At 43.4% G+C, this 19776-nt stretch overlaps 2 protein-coding genes across 3 annotated transcripts in view; one reads left to right on the top strand and one right to left on the bottom strand.

The window, feature by feature from the left end:
- pola1 (polymerase (DNA directed), alpha 1) overlaps positions 1-7300 on the top strand; it is a 67406-nt gene extending 60106 nt beyond the window's left edge. For both annotated transcript variants that reach the window (XM_004546576.3, XM_004546575.3), the window contains exon 37: positions 6298-7300. In XM_004546576.3, coding sequence (XP_004546633.1) covers positions 6298-6434 — 137 coding nt within the window. In that variant the 3' untranslated portion in view covers positions 6435-7300. The remainder of the gene's footprint in view (positions 1-6297) is intronic.
- A 3495-nt stretch (positions 7301-10795) lies between these two features.
- arxa (aristaless related homeobox a) lies at positions 10796-18379 on the bottom strand. Its single transcript, XM_004546574.4, has 5 exons — positions 17863-18379; positions 16980-17544; positions 15502-15547; positions 13469-13800; positions 10796-12790 (listed from the first exon to the last, which is right to left on the bottom strand). The coding sequence occupies exons 1-5, from the start codon at positions 18050-18052 to the stop codon at positions 12523-12525; spliced, it is 1401 nt and encodes a 466-aa protein (XP_004546631.1). The 5' UTR covers positions 18053-18379; the 3' UTR covers positions 10796-12522.
- Positions 18380-19776: the final 1397 nt, after the last annotated feature.

Here is a 19776-nt window from a genome sequence, read left to right as displayed (position 1 = left end):
GAATGAAACGTTACTCAAACTGAGTCATCTTTTGGCAGCTGGGCCCATTAAGGATCAAAGTGCTGCCGATTTGCTAGGCAGTCACCTTAAAACACCTGTGGGAGCTTGTTGTGAAGCGTCATCTAATTAAATGCATAGAATCACCAGTCGAATCTGTTTTGTTTGTTTTTTAAATATTTTTTTTATGCTGTTTTTTTCTTCCAATGTTTTTGAAGTTGCAGAAGTCGCAGGTTTAAGTTCAGGATTCCTCTTGTTATGTCTGAGAAATCAAAAACCATCTATTTTTATACTATTTAGGTATTATCGCCTTATCAATGTCTATCATCCAGCACTGTAACTCTACCAGCCTTACTGTAGCACTGCCTGACTTCTTCTTTCAGCTTCTCCTCCCGTCCTCTGCTTCTACCTCTGTCTTGCCAGCCACCTGCATCTCCTCTCTCGCCACATCTCTTTGGCCTCTCTCTTTTCCTCTTGCCTGGCAACTCCATCTCGCATGTTCTTCTCCCAGTACACACGCTCTGCACATCCAAACCAATTCAGTCTGGCATGTCTCACTTTGTCCCTGAGCTCTCCATCTGATACACACATTTCTAATCGTGTCCATCTCCGTCACAGCCAACACAAAACTCAGCATCTTTAACTCACCTGCCTCCAGCTCCGCCTCCCGTCTCCAACCGATATAACGTACATCATCTCTCTACCATCGTGTAAAATATTCCTTTCACACTTTCGGTGGTAAATCACTCCCGACATGCTTCTCCATCCACTCCACCCTGCCTGCACTCAGCTTGCAAAGCATGAAATGTTTCTTTATTGCTATAAACATATATTCATGTCATTTTGCTATTCTGCACACCTGCTGATAAAAATACTTACCAGCCTACGAAATGTGCATTCGTCTGTAGGGCTGCTCAATTAATCGAATTTTAATCACGATTACGATCTGGGCTTTCAACGATCATTAAAAATGACTGAGCCAATTATTAGCCCCTCCCTCATTTATCCGCGACACCTTAAAGGCCGTCTGTGAAAATATTGTCGGCCATAAACCGGTCCGTGGCGCAAAAAAGGTTGGAGACCGCTGATTTAAGAGCAGAAGTTATTTGGAGAGGAGAGTGACTGCTGTTGGTTGAAAAGAGAGGTAAAAAAAAAAAAGCTTCAGTGGTGTTGCACACTATTTTATATTATATTTTAAAGTCATTATTCAATACATTGTTATTGTTAACCCTTTAAAGCCGGTCAGAGCAGCACGCTCCGTTTTGTGTAACTATTTTTAAATCCCTGTAGAACCTGAACCGTGTAAGCTAGCGCAATAAACCGGAGGAGTTGTACTTACATCTTATGCCATCAGCTTGTCCTCGGTCACGGTTTCCTTCCACATATAGCTTTGCAAAAACTGCATAAAAAGCTCTTGCAGGAACAAAAACATAATATTCCAGAAACACGCTTTGCCGATCCGGTCAGCTGTTCGTAACACTTCCCACAGTGAAACAGACGTCAGCGCGAACTATCGCATGTCCGCCATTTCCTGCCCGAAACCGGAAGTGACGTCATCTTCGCGGAAAATGTAGTTTTTTACTTGTAGGCCTTAAAAACCTCTACTGGTCATGTTTGACTTTTCTGAATAGTTTCTGTGATGCTTAGAACTTGAATTGCACTGCTGGAAATAGTTTATTTTGATGCACATGCTGTTTTCTTTGCAAATTTGCATCATAGGATTGTTTTTTCGTTTTTCCTGCAGTATATAAAAATTGGTGTATCTCCAAAATAAAACTATGAAGACACTCAAAATAAATTTCCTGTTGTTGTAAACTATTTTTTGCAACTTTTTTGTATTTAAAGTTTTGAGGGATAAACCTCTTAAATTTCTCCAAGTAGAAATATATGTTAAAAAAACAAAAACGATTTTCAATTTTTTTGTAGTTTATTGCACTTTTTTGCAATTAATGTAGTTATTATGGACTTAATGCATACATATTATTAAAATATGGGCTATAGCAGTTGTATAGCAACTTGAAATGCTCCCACAAATGGCACTACAACATGTAAAAACATAATATAAGCTCTGGTGGACTTGGTTCTATGGTAGGTCTTAAAAGGTTAAATAAATATCGTCAAATAATCGAGATCTCAATTTCAGTGAAAATAATCGTGATTATCATTTTTGCCATAATCGAGCAGCCCTATTCGTCTGTAGCTGATGAAACTCTGTTGTTTAGAACAAGGTTGCTTTGGGGGGTTTTATGTTTGGTTCTCAACTTCACAGAATTCCAGGTTTCGTTTAATTGCACTGCTAGTTGAACTTTAGCACGGGCGAATAGTGACTGAACAGAGGATACAGGAAAATACACCAAGAAGCCCGTGATACTGATTAACACTGGAAACCAGTAGCTGCAGTACTAGAGGTAGTATTTCTACTACTGCTACTCTCAGCAGGCTGCTCTCAGTCTTTCATGCTCCGTACTGTCAGCACTCCTGATAGCTGTGTTTATATGTTAGAGAGATTGACTAACAAGATGTTGGTTTTGGTCTTTTGAAGGGAACTTATTGAAAAAGCGCGATAAGACGCCAGCGGCTTCATCCTTTTGTGTTTGCATTTCCCGTTGTTTACTAAAAGTACACATGCATCGTGATATGCTGCCCGTTGTGTCACATACTTTTGATTGTATCTGGGTATTTATGCATTGTCCAACCATTGTAAACGCTGAATGTTTACCATTATGCTGAACATATATAATAAAGCCCATTAAAAGAAAATAGCTTTATATAAGAGCTCTGATTCAAAGCAGAATGTAATTTGATCAGCTCGCGTGTGTGCGTGTGCTTTTGTGTGTGTTGTGTGTTATGTGTTTGTCCTCTGCGGTGCTTCAGTATGTTTGTGAGTGTGCGCACATTTGCAAGCGTGCTCCTGTCTTATCTACATGTACATTGCATTTTTGTGCCTGATTGCTGCGACTGAGTAAAACATGGAGGTAATTTCATCCGCTGCAGGAGATCTCTAATAGATTGGGCACACACACGCGCCCGCTCACACTCACACACACTCACGCGCCGAGTCACACACCGCTATGATAAAAAAAAAAAACCATGCTGTCCATTCCTTAGCTGGGAACATCCCGTATCAATGACTTTCAAATCATTTCATGTCACTTTTCTTCTCTGTCTCCCCCCCGCTCTCCCTTTTTATCTCCCTCCCCCCTTGTTTCCTCTGTCTGTTGCTTTTCTCTTCCTTCCATCCGCCCCCCACCCCACCCTCCGTAGGTCTCAATCTTGAGTGTGGGCAGTATGATTGCGTGTGTGAGCAATAATGTAATTTTGCCGCATTGATAAAATATAAATTGTCCTTGAGCTGCGCTTTTCTAATGATCCATTTACCGGCAGCTTCCCTGCCACCTCTCAGTGCTCTGCATTTGGTCCTCTTCTACCCTCCCACTCGTCGTCTTTTTTTCTCTCTTTTCCCTCACTCTTGTCTTCTTTCTCCTCCTTTCCCTCTCTTTCCTCTCCATTTTCTTCCCTCACTCTCCTCATCTTCCCCGCCTCCCCTCCCTTTCTCCGGCGATACAAAGCGGGGTGGCAAAATCCGCGGGTGCGATTGTCAAATCAATTATTCATTCTGTGCAATTACACTCACACAAAGAAGTTTCCCTGTGCTCCGAGTGGTGATTAAATTAACTGCTATTCCAGCTGCCCGTCGCCACCAGCCTAATAGAATATTCATGGAGGCGGCCGACGGAATGGCCGATCTCCATTAACTTCATCATGCTCACTTAATTACAGGCTTGTTATTGTATTTACACCTAGTTAGAGCGTGCAGAGCCCCGATCTACTCGTGCCCAGCACCGCCAGCGTGTGCGCGAGTGTGTGACAACACCTAGTTAGAGCAGAGATAACCCCTGATACACTCGATGTGCTCGTGCGCGCATGAGAGACCATGTGCACGCGTGTGTGTGTGGGTGTCATGGAGACAAAGATGGTGTCCTGGTTGACAAATTTCCATTCAGGTTCATCAATTTGACAAACTTTTCAGGATGCGTGTGCGTTCTGTTCTCATATCTTTGTTCCTCTTTTCATTCTTTCTTTTGCCATTTTTGCCCCTTTTTTCCCTTCACATCTAGGCCTTCCAATATCACCATCTCCCCTCCCCTCGCTTCTCCTCACACCTCCACCTCACGCTCACTCTTTAGGGGGAATCTATTTATTTGAACCGCACTCCCCGCTGTGCCCCGACTTGCAGCAAGGTGTCTCCTTCTTTCTTTTCCTCTCCGTGACTTTTAAATCATTCTTTTATCCGTTCGCCACGCAGTGATTGAGGTGGAAAGGAGTGAGGAGGGGGGGGGAATTATTTTCTCCTACCTTTCAGAAATGATGACATGATTGCTTTCGCTTGATCATGCATCATCACCCCCCCTTCTATTCCCCAGATAAATAGACTAGTCTGCCTCTGCCTGCCTCTCTTCTCCCTCCATCCCTGTCCATCCTTAGCTAACGTGAGGATTATCTGGTAATAGTGGCTGCTGGTGTTAAAGTCAACCACACCATCTTCTATATGTGTGCGTGGTGTGTGTGCACATGCATGTGTGATTGCTGTTTCTGTCACATAGATGTCTTTAGTGACTGAGTTATTGTGCTTTTTAAGTGTTTAACTACCTTCGTTGTCATGTATTTTGTGTGTGCGCGCGCCTCACTGTTGATCTCTGTGTATTTAACCTTTGTTCCCTTGGGCAGTCGGTGGGCTGGTATTTATCCAGCAGCCACTAATGCAGCAGGCAGGAAGGACGAGACAGGAGATAGGGCTGTGGAGATGGCGAGGACATGACAGTCGGCCATATGGAGGACTTTGTGTGTGATTTAGATAAACACAGACACACTTTGTTTAATTAATCACATCGATGTCCGTTTAATCATTTAGTCATTTAAAAAGATGAAGCCTTTAGTATTTAATGGAATTATACCACCTAAACCAGCAATGTGAACTCATCACTTTGGGCTGAGGGTAGCAGTGACATAAGCAGTTTTCACACATGCACTGCAGCCCTTCATTCTTAAAGACATCACCCACCAGACGTGATTGCAAGAGCGTAAATGTCCGATGTAGTCCACTTGGACGTTAGCCGGCTCCCACCCTGCTTTGGCACCAAGTCTTTGTTGTTGTCTGGTGCATTCACTGCTAGCAAGTGAATCTCATGTTTGTATTTCCAGTCCTGAGAATGAGTTTGGCTGCACATGTAGCACCCGGACCCCTGCTGGGTGCTACAATTGGGGGAAAATATCCGTGCCCGATCTTCTGAAATCGTCCAAAGTTAAACATCTGAAGACGGCCACAGTCCCAGCTGCAGCCAGCTTGTTTTTTTTTTTTCTTTTTAATCAGTTAATATGCAAATTATTTACTCAATTTATCATTTGTTTTATAAAGTGTCAGGAAATAATAGTTTAAAAAAAATGCCCCATGCAATTTTCCACAGCCTCACTGCTCATTGACTTTAATTTGCTGCTGACACCCTCTGATTGTTGTTGTTTACAAATAAGTGGTGCTGGTGCCTAAATGATTTTTATTCGAAGCTCCGAGGACCAAGTTGCAAGTAAAGTGAATAAAAGTGATGACTGCGGCTTGTGAGGGTTTTTTTTTTCTTTCTCCCCTATAATTGAAAATGAAAAGATTAAAAACACAGTGCCCATTTTCCTGCTTCTTCACCTGTATCAGCTCGCTGTTATACCTGATGTCGCATGCTGCACTCATTGGTTTGACGCTGTGTTATTACTTGGTAGATGATACTTCATCTACACTTGACGCTTGGTATAATACTGTAAAGATTTGGTTGTAGTGGCCGCCCTGCCCGCTCAGTCTTCTCTCTGGCCTTATTGCGGCCCACCTGGAGAGATAACGGGGGCAAAATATTGACTTGATGCTCTCGTTGGGGTTTTCTATCGATCTTGTGTGTGTGTGTGTGTGTGTGTGTGTGTGTGTGTGTGTGTGTGTGTGTGTGTGTGTGTGCCATCGACCCATCAGTCCAATTCTGTGTGGTCTCCCTCCTAGCCCTCAAACTTGATAGCATTACTTGCAGATAGCATTGGATCTGTTAGCTCTCTCCACTTAAGGTTAAAACACTCTTTAAGTTTTTATGAGTAGAAACAAAGTCATTGTGCTCTCTGTTACTCTACAGTAGGACTCTGCACAGCTTAATCCCATGGATGGAGGGCAGCTGAAGTCATCCAAGAGTGAATAGTTAGGTTGAAATGCATGCATGATCCTTCTACAGAGCTCTAACAATATCAAATCTTCTTTCTGTCCTCCTTCAGAACCTTTTAACAAGATGAATGAAGAAAAAGACGTCTATCAGAAGCTAAAGGATGTACCAGACAAAGCCTTGGCATCCAGCGGGTACTCGGAGATTAACCTGGCCAAACTCTTCCAGGCTTTCTCCTCCCTCAAGTAAAACAACATAAACCTCCATGAAGACGTCACCACCAAGAGGCTCCAGTTTCTGACTCAAAAAGCTGGACATATGCTCACACAACCACATCTGTTTTCTTTGTTTGCAGTTTCCACATATAGACCTCAGCCTCCTAACCCTTATGTCATCTACCCTGTAGCTAATGGTCTTGTAATATAGCTTAAAACCCAATCACAGCTTCCCCATCCGCACACACACTCTCTCATTATTTGACCCCGTCACCCTGGCTCTGTATGGTAAAGGGGAGCAGCAATCATACCTAAATGACAGCCTATTGTGCGTGCAGAGGCTAGCTGTGCCCAGATGTGTGTGTGTGTGTAAGTGTGAGAGTGTAAAAATGACTTATCCTCAGAGCAGCCAGTATAGTCCAAAAGCAGCTAATTACCCAATGATAGTGACCCCAGCCTCTAAGACCACTGGATGCCTGCAGCGATCGGACACTTGTTCTGATTACTACCATTCATCCTGTGTGTGTGTCTGTGTGCGTGTGTGAGTCAGATCAGTGGATGAAAGAAAAGAGTAAAGGAGGATGCAGGGAGAGACGGGGTGAGGCAGGCCACACGCGCTGCTCCCTCGCTCTTTTGTCCCAGTATCGAACAGCTGATCTTCTCCTCCACTGCGTCTGTTTTAACTGATGTCATTTCATCTCTTTCACCTCCCCCCCCCCCCTCTCTCTCTCTCTCCTCCTTCCTCCTCTGTGCAAATTGTTTTTAAAGCATTTAATGTTCTGTGTAACAGAGTTGTATCTCTCGGTAGGATTTTTGTCCTGTTTCTTTGTAATGATCAGAATATTTTGATATTGAACAATTTAATGTTTTTCATACTGAAACCTCAATAAAAGGCTAAATGGATAAGAAGTTAGTCCTGTGTTGTTTGGGGAGTGGGTGGGGGAGACGACAAACTGGGTGGGTGGAGATCCTGGTTTGCCACTGTAATGGCACTGTGATGGCACTGTGATAAAAGTCAGATTTATTAAATTGGGGGAAAAAATGTTCACAACAGTGGGACATCTGGGTAGCTAAATAGAGTGTCATTCAGCATCATTTGCTCACAGGACCACTGAAAGCAACAATGAATCAATCATACTACCCAGTAATCTGTGTCCAGAGCCTGATGTAGCTCGTCACTTTCCTCCGCATCTTCAGGATCATATAGATTAGAATCTGCTGCAGCAGGTTATATGTAGTGTTAATAATATAGCTCCTGCATCAAACTGTTGCTAATAAAGTCTATAATGAGTACTAAATGAAATAAATGTCCTAATATTATATACATTAATTTTTTAATCTTATTTTCACATAAAGACCAACACAGAAAAGTCATGTCCCAGAAATAAGTCTAATCAGGAGCTGAGAGAAGACTTAAAGCCTTCTATTAGGACATTTTATAAGCCTGTATATTGACATGTTAGTTTGTTCTAGGTAATCATTTGAGGGTAGAGTATTTTACCCAGTTAAATCCCAGTGCACGAAGCATTCCTGCTCACTGATTGCTCCCAGTGCAAGCACACCGTTAAAGGGATTAAACTATAACGTTTGCCCAAATGCATGTTAATCTATAGTAATGCCAGCCTGTGCGTACTAAATGCTGGCTGTATTTACTCAGCTCTACTTAAAGTTCAACATGTAACCCGCTGCTTGAGTGTTTCTCGCGTTTTTCCTCCCAAGAATTCTCCTTTGTGTTAATACAGTCGAGGGATTTTTTTTACTCCATCCTGCCGTGTGCATTTCCATAAACACTGTACGCCTCACAAATCACTTCAAACCACTGTGACTTGTGAAGGCAACCTTAAGTGGGCCGAACACTTAAACCGTGATTCACTATGCAATGGATAGAACATGCTGAGTGTGTGTGAGAGAAAGCGTCTGCATGCATTTACAGACATAACTTTACATATTTATTAAAGCATATTAGTTCCACTACTTCTCCCTCACTAACTTGTTTTTTTCCTTCTTTACTTTCCCCACCATTTAATCACCCTCAGCTCACAGTAGCCGTGCTCAGGCCTCCTGTTCCCTCTATCAGACTGCGGGGTTTTTTGAGTATGGGCCCTCGTTTTGTCCTCCCGCTTTGCAGTAAACCAGTCAAATGAAGTCCCCTGCATTAATTTGACCCTGCTAAGCTAATAAGGTCGAACAAGTCTCTTTGTATTGTCGTGTTAAGCTTTATTGCTTGTCGTTTTGACCAGCGATGGACAAGGTAGGCTTTGATGAGGGAATTAGTCCCCTATTCTGTCGCTGTTATTCATAGCGCGGTGGAACATACAAGCACCAGAGAGGGTGTCAAAAGGAGAGCTGGTCCTATTGCAAAGTGTCTCCCTTGTTGGAGCTGAAAGGGCGGTTATGAGACGATAAACCGCTTAATACACTGAGCTAATTGGATGAGAGCAAGAGAGACGGGGGAATTAAGGGGCGATCCGAGAGGGGAGCGGAGAGCCATGGCCCTGCTATTCAGGTCTTTCATCGGGCCTGGTTCTCCGCCTGGGGGGAAAGGAGGGGGAGCCGTTCATCAAAGCGCCTTTTAGAGCTCCTCTCCCGGGGACTGAGTGAGGACTGATCCGGCTGAGGCTGTGGAGTGATTGGACCTATTCTCTCTGGCAGGGACGTGGTGGGGGAGACGAGGCCCGGGAGAATCCAAAATCACGGACCAAATCAAGTCCAGCAGCTCGGGGAAGGAGAAGGAGAATGATGAAAATGGGCAGACAAGTCAGTGGGGGGAGATTTTCTGGACGTTTGGATTTACCTGCGAGAGGCGGGCAGTAGCATTAAGACCCGCTGCACTGACGCAATCCAGCAAATAATGCAGATTTGGCGTCTTTTTTTTTCCCCTTTCTTTTTTTTCTTGCAGCCAGTTTGCAAGAAAACAGCTCGCGATTGGACAGCCGGCCCCATTTTTATATCAACATTCATTATCATGGTCATTCATGCAATAAGGAGCCTCCTGGCCTAATCCCAAGTGCAGGCGCTGTCTTGAATGGAAGGGCACACATCCAACAAGTGTGACTTTATAAATCCAGAGCCATTGGCCTTCGACAGCATTTCAATTTTCTCGCCTTTTTGCGCTGCAAAGAAAGTTTAAGCCTCGCTCCCAGCGGGTCACCCGCCTCCTGGCATTCCCCAGATATTAGGGACAAATTGGTTTGCCATTCATTAGTTATATTCACAATAAGATTAAAACTTCCCGGACAATCTCATCAAAACCCTATACAGGAAAAAAACACACACGCTCCACCGAGCTTGAGCAAAAGAATGGGGGAAATTTTAAAAAACATGGAGCTCTCACACATCGTGGATGGTGGTTTGGGCACATAGGAGAAAATTGGTTTTTATCTCTTTTTTTTCGGCATTATGCTCCAAGGGGCGGCTGGATGACTTTGTCAGAAGCTGCATTGGGATAAATTCAGATACATCTTTCCATCAGTCTACTGCCGGATCTAATTCCTGCATGTTTGGAGTAAAATGGCTGATTAACAGGTATAAGATCATAAAGCAAAGAGCACTGAAGGGACAAGAACAGGTTTTCTTCTTCTTCCATAGATGCACACAATAAAAACATGGGCTACATTAATCCGCAGGGTAATTTCACGCGATTTGGTCGGGCACCGAGGAGAGTAACCATTGATTGCTGTAATAGTCCTGCATCAGTATAGCGAGATCCAATGGAGAGAGAGAGAGAGGAGGGGAAGAGGGGGGGATTGAGGGGAATTAACTCTACGAGGTTGTGTGTGTGAAAGCAGTTTGATGAAGTGGTTTGTTACTTCATTAATGACAAAGGGGACTCGCTTCCATCGAGACGGCATTACAGATGTTAAGACCAATTTAGCGCCTTTAAAGGGTTTTAAAGGAAGTTTTGTGACGGGCCCCCCAAGATAAAGTGGGCGATCTAATTGAAAACCCCTCTCCTTTGTCGCGCGTTTCACATGTTGGGGATTAAGCTCATGAATATATGGTCAGTATTTTGTCAACTCCACTGAAGAGGATAGACGCACGCAGCGCACCGGATTAAACACCTCATGGATTTTGGCTTTCTGCAGGTGGAGCTGCATCTCGATAGATTCCTCTTCTTTGTTTCAGCTGGCCTGCAGGCATGAGTGAACACCAGGCAACCTGTGAGTGAAGCTGGCTGGATATTTATTTTACATTCCAGCATTGCTCTCTAATGGCACCGGTGGCATACATTTAAAATAAATAAATAAATAAATATTCAATTTAAGACAGAAAGCGTATTTTTTTTTCCATAACACTTTTTATTAATAGTTCTATAATATTCTATTTCGCATTATTTAATTTTCCTGGTTTTAGGCCTATGTGAGTCCTAAAGGAATCTGAAATAATAAACGATAACAAATTTTACCAATGTAATTTATTCAAATTAGTTATATTAAACCAGGAAACGTACAATCACTTAATAATTATAAGAAAAACAAAAACAAAAAGCGTCCTTCACTCATTTCCTTAAGGGGGGTAGGGAGGGTGACATAAATAATTATCTAAAAACCTAATAATTGATAAACACGGGTGGAATTCTACACAGGGCGACATTCATTACACACTACACCGAGTGCAAAGGATCAAAACACGGTCTCTTGAAATATACACGACCTTGTTTTGATTTTTTTTTTTTTACTTCCCCCCCCCTTTTTTTATTTTTTAAACGCAGTATGTACAGTTTTCTCTCACACAGTCAGGTCATTAAAGAAACACCAGATCTCTACGCTGCTCGCGTGCCCTGCAGTCACACTCAGCGGAAATGCCACCGCTGCGATAATCAGACAGGGAGGAGAAAAATTGCAGTAAATTTACAGAAATCTCGTGCTGACGTGGACTCAAACCACCTTAAACCACACTGAACTGATACAGGGATTTAAAAATATAGGCCTATATATATTTATATATATATACGTATATATGACGGCTGAGTGTGACGGTCGGGTAGGCGAGCAGTGGAGAGGAGTCAGGCTTGTAGAAGAGAAGGCTATGGAAGGTCTATGGACAGTTTTCCTTTGGTTCAGGGTGGACCTCCTCCAACACGCCTTTGTCATAGATGCAGACCTGCTCAGCCCACATCAGTGCATACAGATTAAGCAGTGTTAATGTCGAGCACTCGCCGTTGTCCACATTTGAAGTAGCACAAGATTTCTTTCTAGAAGTCTGGGTTCCCCTGCGGTTCTTCAGCTCTCACAGCGCGCGCGTGCGTGTGGGTGTGTGTGTGTGTGTGGAAGATGACAGACTCTTAAGTAAAAACAGCCTGAAGATGGTCGGTTAAAAAAAAGAAAAAGGTGTTTTTAAAATAATTGAATGCAGAGAAAGAATTAGAAAAATGCACAGAAACTGTGGATTAAAAACGGCCTTTTGGTGTCACCCACATTTATTAAAAACAATTAGGTTAAAATGGATTACAATAAGTGGACACAGTTTTAATCTAGTTAAATTGTATTTAATATTTAAATAACGTAAAGGCCTTTGGAATGTCGCAAAAGTGAAGTAGAAATACTCAAAATATTTGTACTTAAGTACATTATTTTAGTAAATATACTTCCACCTTCCTCCAATGGTGATTTTTTTATTTTATTTATTAATTTAATTGTATTTTTTTTATCTATTTGGTAGTTAGACTGTGTAAGTCACGTTCATGTATACTATAAAAGAATCAAGAAATATTTAAAAGTCTTCTGTTAGACTGTGTCTTAAAATAACCAAATGTGGAAACATTTTAAAAAGTTAAATATGTAATTTAGTGGACTGTCTGTCAGGGAAGTGTGTGTATGGAGTGTAAAGCAATGTAATAATAACTGCAATTACCACGCACACACACACACACACACACACACACACACACACACACACACACACACCTTTATAAAACCAGTGCTCCTTTAAATTTGGTCGTGCTATTTTTGGGGGTGGGGAAACATGAGGTAACAGGGATGGCTAAACATGGAGGGGGGGGGGGGCAAACAGGACTTCAGCTTCCAGAGGTACAAATGGGGTATTTGGAGAAGTTTTGGGTGGGGTGTCGTGGGATGGGACATAAGCCCAGGACGGGGAGGTCTAGAGCTGGTGTTGAGTGTTCAGCACACCTCCTTCCCTGTGGCTCCGGTGGGCAGGATGTTTAGCTGGGTGAGCTGAGCTGAGTGTTCCTTGGCCTTGAGGCGCAGCGCGGCGATACTCGAGGCTCTGCGGTCCGCTGCGGCTGAAGAAGTAGTAGTGGAGGAAGATGAGGAAGGGTCAGGGAGGACGGGCCCCGTGTGGGAGGGGTTCTCTACAGGAGGTGCGGGCTGACGGAGGAGAGCTGCAGCGGTGGAAGCACTGGTCAGAGGACCCATACTGGAGAAGAGCCTGAAAGAAGAACAAAATGCAGAAATCTATATATATTATTTGAAATTAAAACCATATTCAAGTTTAATTTATGCATTTCACTCTCTTTGCTTCCTACATCAGACCCAAAATCCTGTCAGTGTGATGGCGTACGAAGAGGAACAGTATTGCCTGCTCATTAGAATTCTCAAACCTCCTCCTTGGAAAGATTTATGTCATGTATTCCATGCTGACTTCTTTTATATTAAAGCTAAATGGAAAGCATAATGGTGTATAATGGAGAAGGTAACTGTGGCATATGGAGAGTATCGTGTCACCCCTCCTCACAGCTTGTCTTGCACAATCACACGTTCTGTTAATTTATTAAGGTGTTTGACAGAGTGATTACATGCCACTGTGAATGGTTAACAGTATAACATATTTGTAATCAGACACTGAGATAAACAGTGAGGGAGTGTGACTGAGGATTAGTGTAAACATCACTCATTAGAGTTGCTGGCAGTTTATTTTAAGCTCTAATGCTGCTCTGCATTTTCTGTCTGTGTCTGCCTCTAAAATTGTTGTCATTTACTGTAAAACACAGGAATAAACATGAAGGTCAATTTTTTATTGGAGGAACAAAGTCCAACGGGAGATGCGTTGTCCAAAGAATTATCATTCATTAGATCCAAGGGAAGTCTGTCGATCGGTGCAGCTTACCTGCCAAAAGTGGGTCCAATAAAGGCAGGGTGGCGAAACATGGCAGCCGTGCCCAGGAAGGTGCCCAGGCCGAGTGGGGCAGCCAAGGGTGGGCCAGAGCCGTTGTGAGGTGGTGGAGCCAAGCCTGGGAAGGCTGCAGCTGCAGCTGCTGCAGCCGTCCATGCAGACTCCAGAGCTGGATGTGGGTGAGGAGGGAAGGGTCCTCCCTCTAGGTAGTGGCTGAGAGGATGGCCCGCTGCAAGAGGGCCTGGAAATGGCAGGCCTGATGGGTGGCCCTGCACCCCGGCCTTCTCGCGTTTCCTCCACTTGGCCCTTCGGTTTTGAAACCACACCTGAGGGCAGAAAAAGATGAGAAACACATTAGTATTAGGAGCAAGATGGCAGATACAACACAAAAAGATATTACTTTTACACTAATAAGTGATAAAGGAGAAAAGAAAGAGCAAATTTCCTACATAGAGGCAAAAGAGGCGTCTGCTCAAAGCTAGTTGTAACCCAGGTTAAAATTAGATCTATAACTCTCTATCCTGCTTACTTCACAGCAATGTCGCACTCTAATTAACATAATCTCTATTGAATGTTGTGTCAGTGTAGTCTAATAGTTGTCTAGTTCAGGTGGTGGCCAACAGGCGGAAAGTCACCGGTAATTACATGCAAGGTAAACCCCGCCGCTCACGGTCCCTTAAATCTACTTTCTGTCTAATTAAACCCTCCTCCCTGTAGACGGGCTTCGGGTGGGGAGAGATAATTAAGAGCGGTGTTAACAAAAGATCCAGAAAATTACCGCTGAACTGGCTCCAATAACAATTAATGCGCTTTAAATTAAATTCTTAAGAGACGTCGAACGAGTGACTTCCATCCAAGAGACTATTTAACTTTCCCACGCATCCACTGTTGCCCAGTTTGCACTGCAGAAGCACGGGACTCTCACAATGAGCAAAATGTCAACATGTGGAAAGTGACTGAACAGAGCAGGGGCTTGAGCGACAGGCACTGTGCGCGTGCACGCACACACACACACACACACACACACACACACACACACACACACACACACACACACACACACACACACACACAATTCCCAGAGGGCTGTTTAGCATTACACAGCCCCTCGGGAATTTATGAGTTTTTATCACCTCCTGATGGCGCCCGTTAAGTGATTTGTTCACCTACGGCCCCTAAAGAGACATCTGTTGTTTTACCTTCGGCCATAACATCTCGGAGCTTCCACCGTGTTTGAACTGTCTCTCTGGTTATGAGCCCGGGCTTTCGACATGCAAGCCACGCTTTCAGTGCAAAGCGAAGGAGAGAGGGAGGGAGAGAGGAGGGGGGGCATGGACGGATGGATGGATGGAGAGAGAGTGGGATTGGGGGGTTGTTGGTGGTGGAGGGGTGAGGGGGAGCAAACACCTTTAATGGTCTCTCATTCGCTCCCAAGTGCAGAGCATCGGATCAATGCAGGTCTATTGCAATCACATAATGGGAAATCAAATAGCATTATCCCTCCCCTCTTTCTCTCCCTCCCCTCCCTCCACCTCCTCTCTCTTTCATTCTTTTTTTTTGCACACGCACACACACACACACACCTCGGCCTCGCCCCCTATCTGTGCCCTCTGATGGGAATTCAAACACCATCTCATCCCGGGAATACAGACAGTGTTTGCTCCTGCACTAAGTATGCTTTTTATGAATCGCCGGCCTCGGCTTAATAGCCACTAAAACGTCCCCAGTTTGCGTGTAATAACATTCAATAACAGGAAGGACCTTCCCCGCGCAGCGACTGGGGCCATTTAACACATTTTACTGTAATAAATTATTGCCTCAAATTGGCCCGTAATCGTTGATCCTCAATCAGTGACGCATATCACCGGTTATTATCCAGCGCTGCATATCGGAGACATTTTATAGAGGACAGATAAAACATTAGAGGATGCTGCTTTTCCTTTTCTCCCCTCCACCCCCTCCCTTATATTTGATTTACAAGTCAAGCTTCTCTTTTTTTCAGATAAAAGAAACACGGAGCCACTTACTTGAACGCGGGCTTCGGTGAGATCCAGGCGCATTGCGAGCTCTTCTCTAAAAAAAATGAAATAAAAAGAATAACAAAGACAGAAAGAGGAAGGGAGAAAAAGCAGAGAGACAGTAAGAAAAGATTCAAGGTTACAGGCCACCATTTGGAAGCAACGCAGAATTGCTGTTTTGTCCCCTCCTGTTGTTCACTGTCAACAATAGACGACCAAAAATAGGCTGGATTTTTCCCCCTCTCTTCCCCGACATGAACTGCAGAAAGACGCCATAGCCATATTCTATTTTCCCTGTCACGGATGGAAAGAAATAGGCCTAGTGATTGTTAGATTTTCCTTAGCCAAGGCCTGTCACCGTAACAACATAATGGTTGAAATAATGACATCTAAACTAGCCTGCCACAAAGCAATTGACGCTCCCTTCAGCTATACACAAGATGAGCTCGCGGTTCAAATTAGACCCACGAGTCGCCTTAAAGTAGATCGACTGAAAAATAAAATAAAAAATATATATGAATAATCCCCAATAGGAAAATTGGAAAAATTAATTTTGCGTGATGTTTCAGAAGAAAAGTCAGAAGTGTCAATTTAACAGAAAATGAATGAGATTGATTATTATTATTTGGTTATTTTATTTGGTTTTGGTTCAAACTACTAAAAAAAAAATAAAAATAAAAATCCTGGATAACATAATTTTAACAAAATGTATAAAATATCAGCTTGTAAAGCTCTGGATTTCTTTCAGTGTGTGTGTGTGTGTATGTGTAGGAACAACGCGTTTGTACACCTGCCCTTGGGCTTGAGGTTAGGCCCTGACTTTGAGCTCGCAGTATCATGTCCAACAGGTAACCTGAGCTGCTCCACTTAATTATTCCTCCACGCAGGAACACCGCTGCCATATGTAGAAGCAGGCACTGGGTTTCTTTCCTTCTTTTTTTAATAAGGGGGGTCTCCCCGTTAGCACTTACAGGCCCATTGTGCTCAGTTATTTAAAGCACGGATTTAGTGTGGGGCATTTTATGAGCTGTGATCGGCGCAGTGTCCTGTTACACACGCGTGGAATTACTGGGACTGTTTCTGAAAAATTTTTATGGGCTAGGGGAAGTGTTTATTTAAAAATAAATGCAATTAATTATCGCCTTCAGTTATGGAAGTATGAAGGAACATGGCTCGTTTAAGGTTTAAGCGTGTTCATTTAACTCTTAGCTATAATAATAATAATAATAATAATAATAATAATAATAATAATAATAATAATAATAATAATGTAGGGCAACGCAGTTATATATATGTTTTACATGGAAATTAAAATTCAATTTAATAGGCCTACAATCGTCCCTTTTAAATTCGTTAAGGAGTGATGCAGAATAACTGAAAATAAACTGTATTTAATCAAGTTAAAATTTTACAATAAAAAAACAACATTTTTTCCAAACACTTCCTGTTTTGTTTTGTTTTTTCTTTTCTTTTCTCTTTTCTCTCACCTGGTGAAGACATCGGGGTAGTGAGTCTTCTGGAAAGCTCTCTCCAGCTCCTCCAGCTGGTAACTGGTGAAGGTAGTCCTGTATCTTCTCTGCTTCCGTTTCAGCATCCCTTCCTCCGAGTCACTGCCCGCCGACAGACACACGCTGTCTTCCCCGTCCCTCACGTCCCCATCCCCGGCGTTCAAACTCTCCCTCTCCTCGTCCTTCGGGGATAGCGCCACCGCGTCCCCGCAGCCCTCTTCTTCCTTCCCTGCGTCCTCCTCGAACTTCAGCGGACCGAGCTCCACCAGTCCCATGCTGCCATCCTCCGAGGCCTCTCCGGGGCTCTGGTCACCCTCTCCCCGGCTCAGCGACGCGTTCTCTCGGTAGGACTTGCTACGGCTGATGCTCACCTGTGGCGCCTGGCTGATTTTGAGGCTTTCGCTAGCTTGCTCCAGCAGGAGCCTTTCCCTCTCCAGCTTCTCTGCGTGCTCATGGAGATACTTCCCCCCAGGTCCGTACAGCCGGCGGAGCTTTGGAGGCAGGTGCATGTCAGCGCTGAGAGAGATTGGCTCTTTAGTTGGCCCTGAGAGAGAAGCGTGAGAAGGATGTCAAAAATAACGAACAGGCACTTCAATTTTCTTCAAAGCTAAAATAAAATGTAATATTTTCACCGGCCTTTAAAATGGCCTGCTTAGTCGTGGAAACACTTTAATTAATCAAAGAGAGATTCTTGGGGCTATAATGGGCTCACCTACAAGCTTCATTAGAGCAACTCCTGCAGAAGCGTTACTCACATACTTTAGGGCTAAATTAGTTTGCTTTGTTACCAATTCACCCCTCCTTACAAAACTGCCAACCGATGTAAACTATCATTCCAATTTTCCCTTTAAAATAAACTCACCGTCGGCGGTCCTGTCGAGCTCCACTCTGCCGGGCAGACCCGTCAAACTTTGAGCCCCTATCAGTCTGACCTTACAGGGACTCCTGCGGCCCAGAATGCTGTCTATGCAGTAAGAGGAGAGCAGTGTCGGGGATTTACTGCTCTTCCTCTCGCCCCGGTCGTGGATATCTTCCTCAAACTGACCGCTCATGTCGACGCTTCGGTTTGTCTTTCGGTAACGCCTGTCAGTCTCCCTCTCTCTACCTCTCTGCCCTTCCTCTCTCTCGGGGTCTTCTTCTTCTTCTTTTTTTCTTCGGCTCCTCTCAGGCCGGCTCGTCTGTTTACCGGGACCGCTCACTCCTCCCTCCTTCTCCTTCTCCTCTCTCCCCTCTGTCACTCCTGTGTCACACTCTCAGCTAATGACAGACAGCGGTTTGGCTGCCTCGCGTTGTGCTCCGGGTCTGCCAGGCGTTTCTCCGCTCCGCGCGCTCGCTCAGCATAGGCTACGTGTGGGCTGTTGCTGCGCTCTTGATTGGCTGGTGTGTGTATGTGGGGAGAGAGACAGCGCGCAGCTGCTTTATATATTTTACATTAAAGTTAATTTGAGGGAGAGGCGACAAAACCCGACATGGACTTCGCATTCCTCCGCGGAACGGACTCAAGCGGATTGAGCAGCAAAATCCAAAGAAACTAAAAAAAAACAACAAAAAAATAACGACTTCTCCAGCTCGTTGGTGTAAAATGTCTCTAACACCTTTACTTACTCTAATTTATTAGCGATATAGCCTCATAAAGCAATGGGGTGCTGACAGGCTAACAATGTCATTAGCACAATGACTTTGGAGGAAAGTACCACACATAAGGCTACAAAGCACAATTTCACAGCTTTTTTTCCTTCCCCAGGTAACACGCCATTTCATTTCAAAATAAAAGCACACGCGTAAACGATAAAAATAATAATAGCTGACTTTTAAGTTGATGTTGCTGGCTTACTGGTGCTAGCTAACCGGGTATGTGCATAAAAGAGAGTTGGGGCCTATCAGCTTTTTTGGGGTAAAGGCCCACTAACAGCTAGCCTACCTGCCAAGTACATTGTATATATAAAATATGGTATTAGCAGTATAATTTATAATACTACTCGGGACTAGTAATGCCCATAATGACGAGGATATTTAGATTTTTTTATTAGTAATTTTATAACATAACGATAACATTAAAAAAATACTATACTAATATAATAATAATAATAATAATAATAATAATAATAAGGAATAGGCTTTTGTCTTCTTTGATCATTTCCATGGTCTTTATTATTACTTTTCTACTATAATGATAACTATAACATTTTAGGCTATGAGTTTAGTTTTAAACTCATGGCTAATCCTTGTGCCAACATGCAAAAAAAAGAAAACAAAAATCTGGCGCGGAGTTTGTGTTTAACCACTGCACCTGCGTGAGCCATGTCACAGACTGAGTCACATAGAAATATAAAAGATCAACACAGAGATCAGAATTTTGTAGCTTTTAAAAACAAAAGTTTATTTTGACAGGAGTATAAGCATTAATGCATGCATCTAATTAGTCTATCTATCTATCTATCTATCTATCTATCTATCTATCTATCTATCTATCTATGTCTTACTTTCTGTCTCTCTTCAATTGCCTGCTCTCTGCTGGAGTTGGGGATTGACTTAAAAAGTGAGGGTGGCGCGCGGTGATGAGACGCCGCACGGGGAGTCGCAGGGACTCCGCTGTGGAGAGGGGGAGAGATGGAGAGATGGATCGAGAATGTAATTTTAAATGAAAGTCTATTTAACCCGCTGTGAATGGCATGACCCCTATCCTCGCCTCAGAGCCCATCACTGTTAAAAGGATCATTTTCAGAATTCAATCCAAAAACTTCAGCAAGCTGCAATTTACTCTCTCCCACTCTCT

This window comes from Maylandia zebra, linkage group LG9, assembly GCF_041146795.1.
Source record: "Maylandia zebra isolate NMK-2024a linkage group LG9, Mzebra_GT3a, whole genome shotgun sequence".
Lineage (NCBI taxonomy): Eukaryota > Metazoa > Chordata > Actinopteri > Cichliformes > Cichlidae > Maylandia > Maylandia zebra.
Note: the sequence above shows the minus strand (reverse complement) of the source record. Positions and strands in the feature narration are given on the sequence as shown.